This window comes from Alligator sinensis, unplaced genomic scaffold (assembly GCF_000455745.1).
Source record: "Alligator sinensis unplaced genomic scaffold, ASM45574v1 scaffold1208_1, whole genome shotgun sequence".
Taxonomy (NCBI): Eukaryota; Metazoa; Chordata; order Crocodylia; family Alligatoridae; genus Alligator; species Alligator sinensis.
Window position 1 is genome coordinate 322,774 of NW_005842782.1, and position 284 is coordinate 323,057.

Genomic DNA, 284 nt, shown 5'->3' on the forward strand with positions numbered 1-284 from the left:
ATGGGGCTTGGCGGAGGAGGAGTCCGGACTTGGCCACGCTGGTCTAAACGGATACACCAGAAACAGCAGGTTGGACACGAGGCCAGAGAAGAGCGAAGGGAGATGGGATCCCTAGGCTCCTTCACACTCTTCCATCTCTTCTTTTCTAGACAGTGACAAAGACAGAATTAGGCAATGCTGGGAAGAAAGGAAAAAAGAACCAGCCTGTCCAGGTGAGGGGCACTCAGGGCCACTGTTATGGGAGGAGGGGAGCAGGAGTATTCTCCCCTCGTAGTCACTGCTGA

At 54.2% G+C, this 284-nt stretch overlaps 1 protein-coding gene across 1 annotated transcript in view; it reads left to right on the top strand.

Annotated features, from left to right (window-relative positions):
• Positions 1–284, top strand: part of ABCF1 (ATP binding cassette subfamily F member 1) — a gene marked incomplete at its 5' end in the record, with an annotated part of 17,137 nt that overhangs the window by 4,872 nt on the left and 11,981 nt on the right. Inside the window, one exon of the mRNA XM_014525303.2 lies at positions 150–212. Within this exon, the coding sequence (XP_014380789.2) occupies positions 150–212 (63 nt within the window). The remainder of the gene's footprint in view (positions 1–149; positions 213–284) is intronic.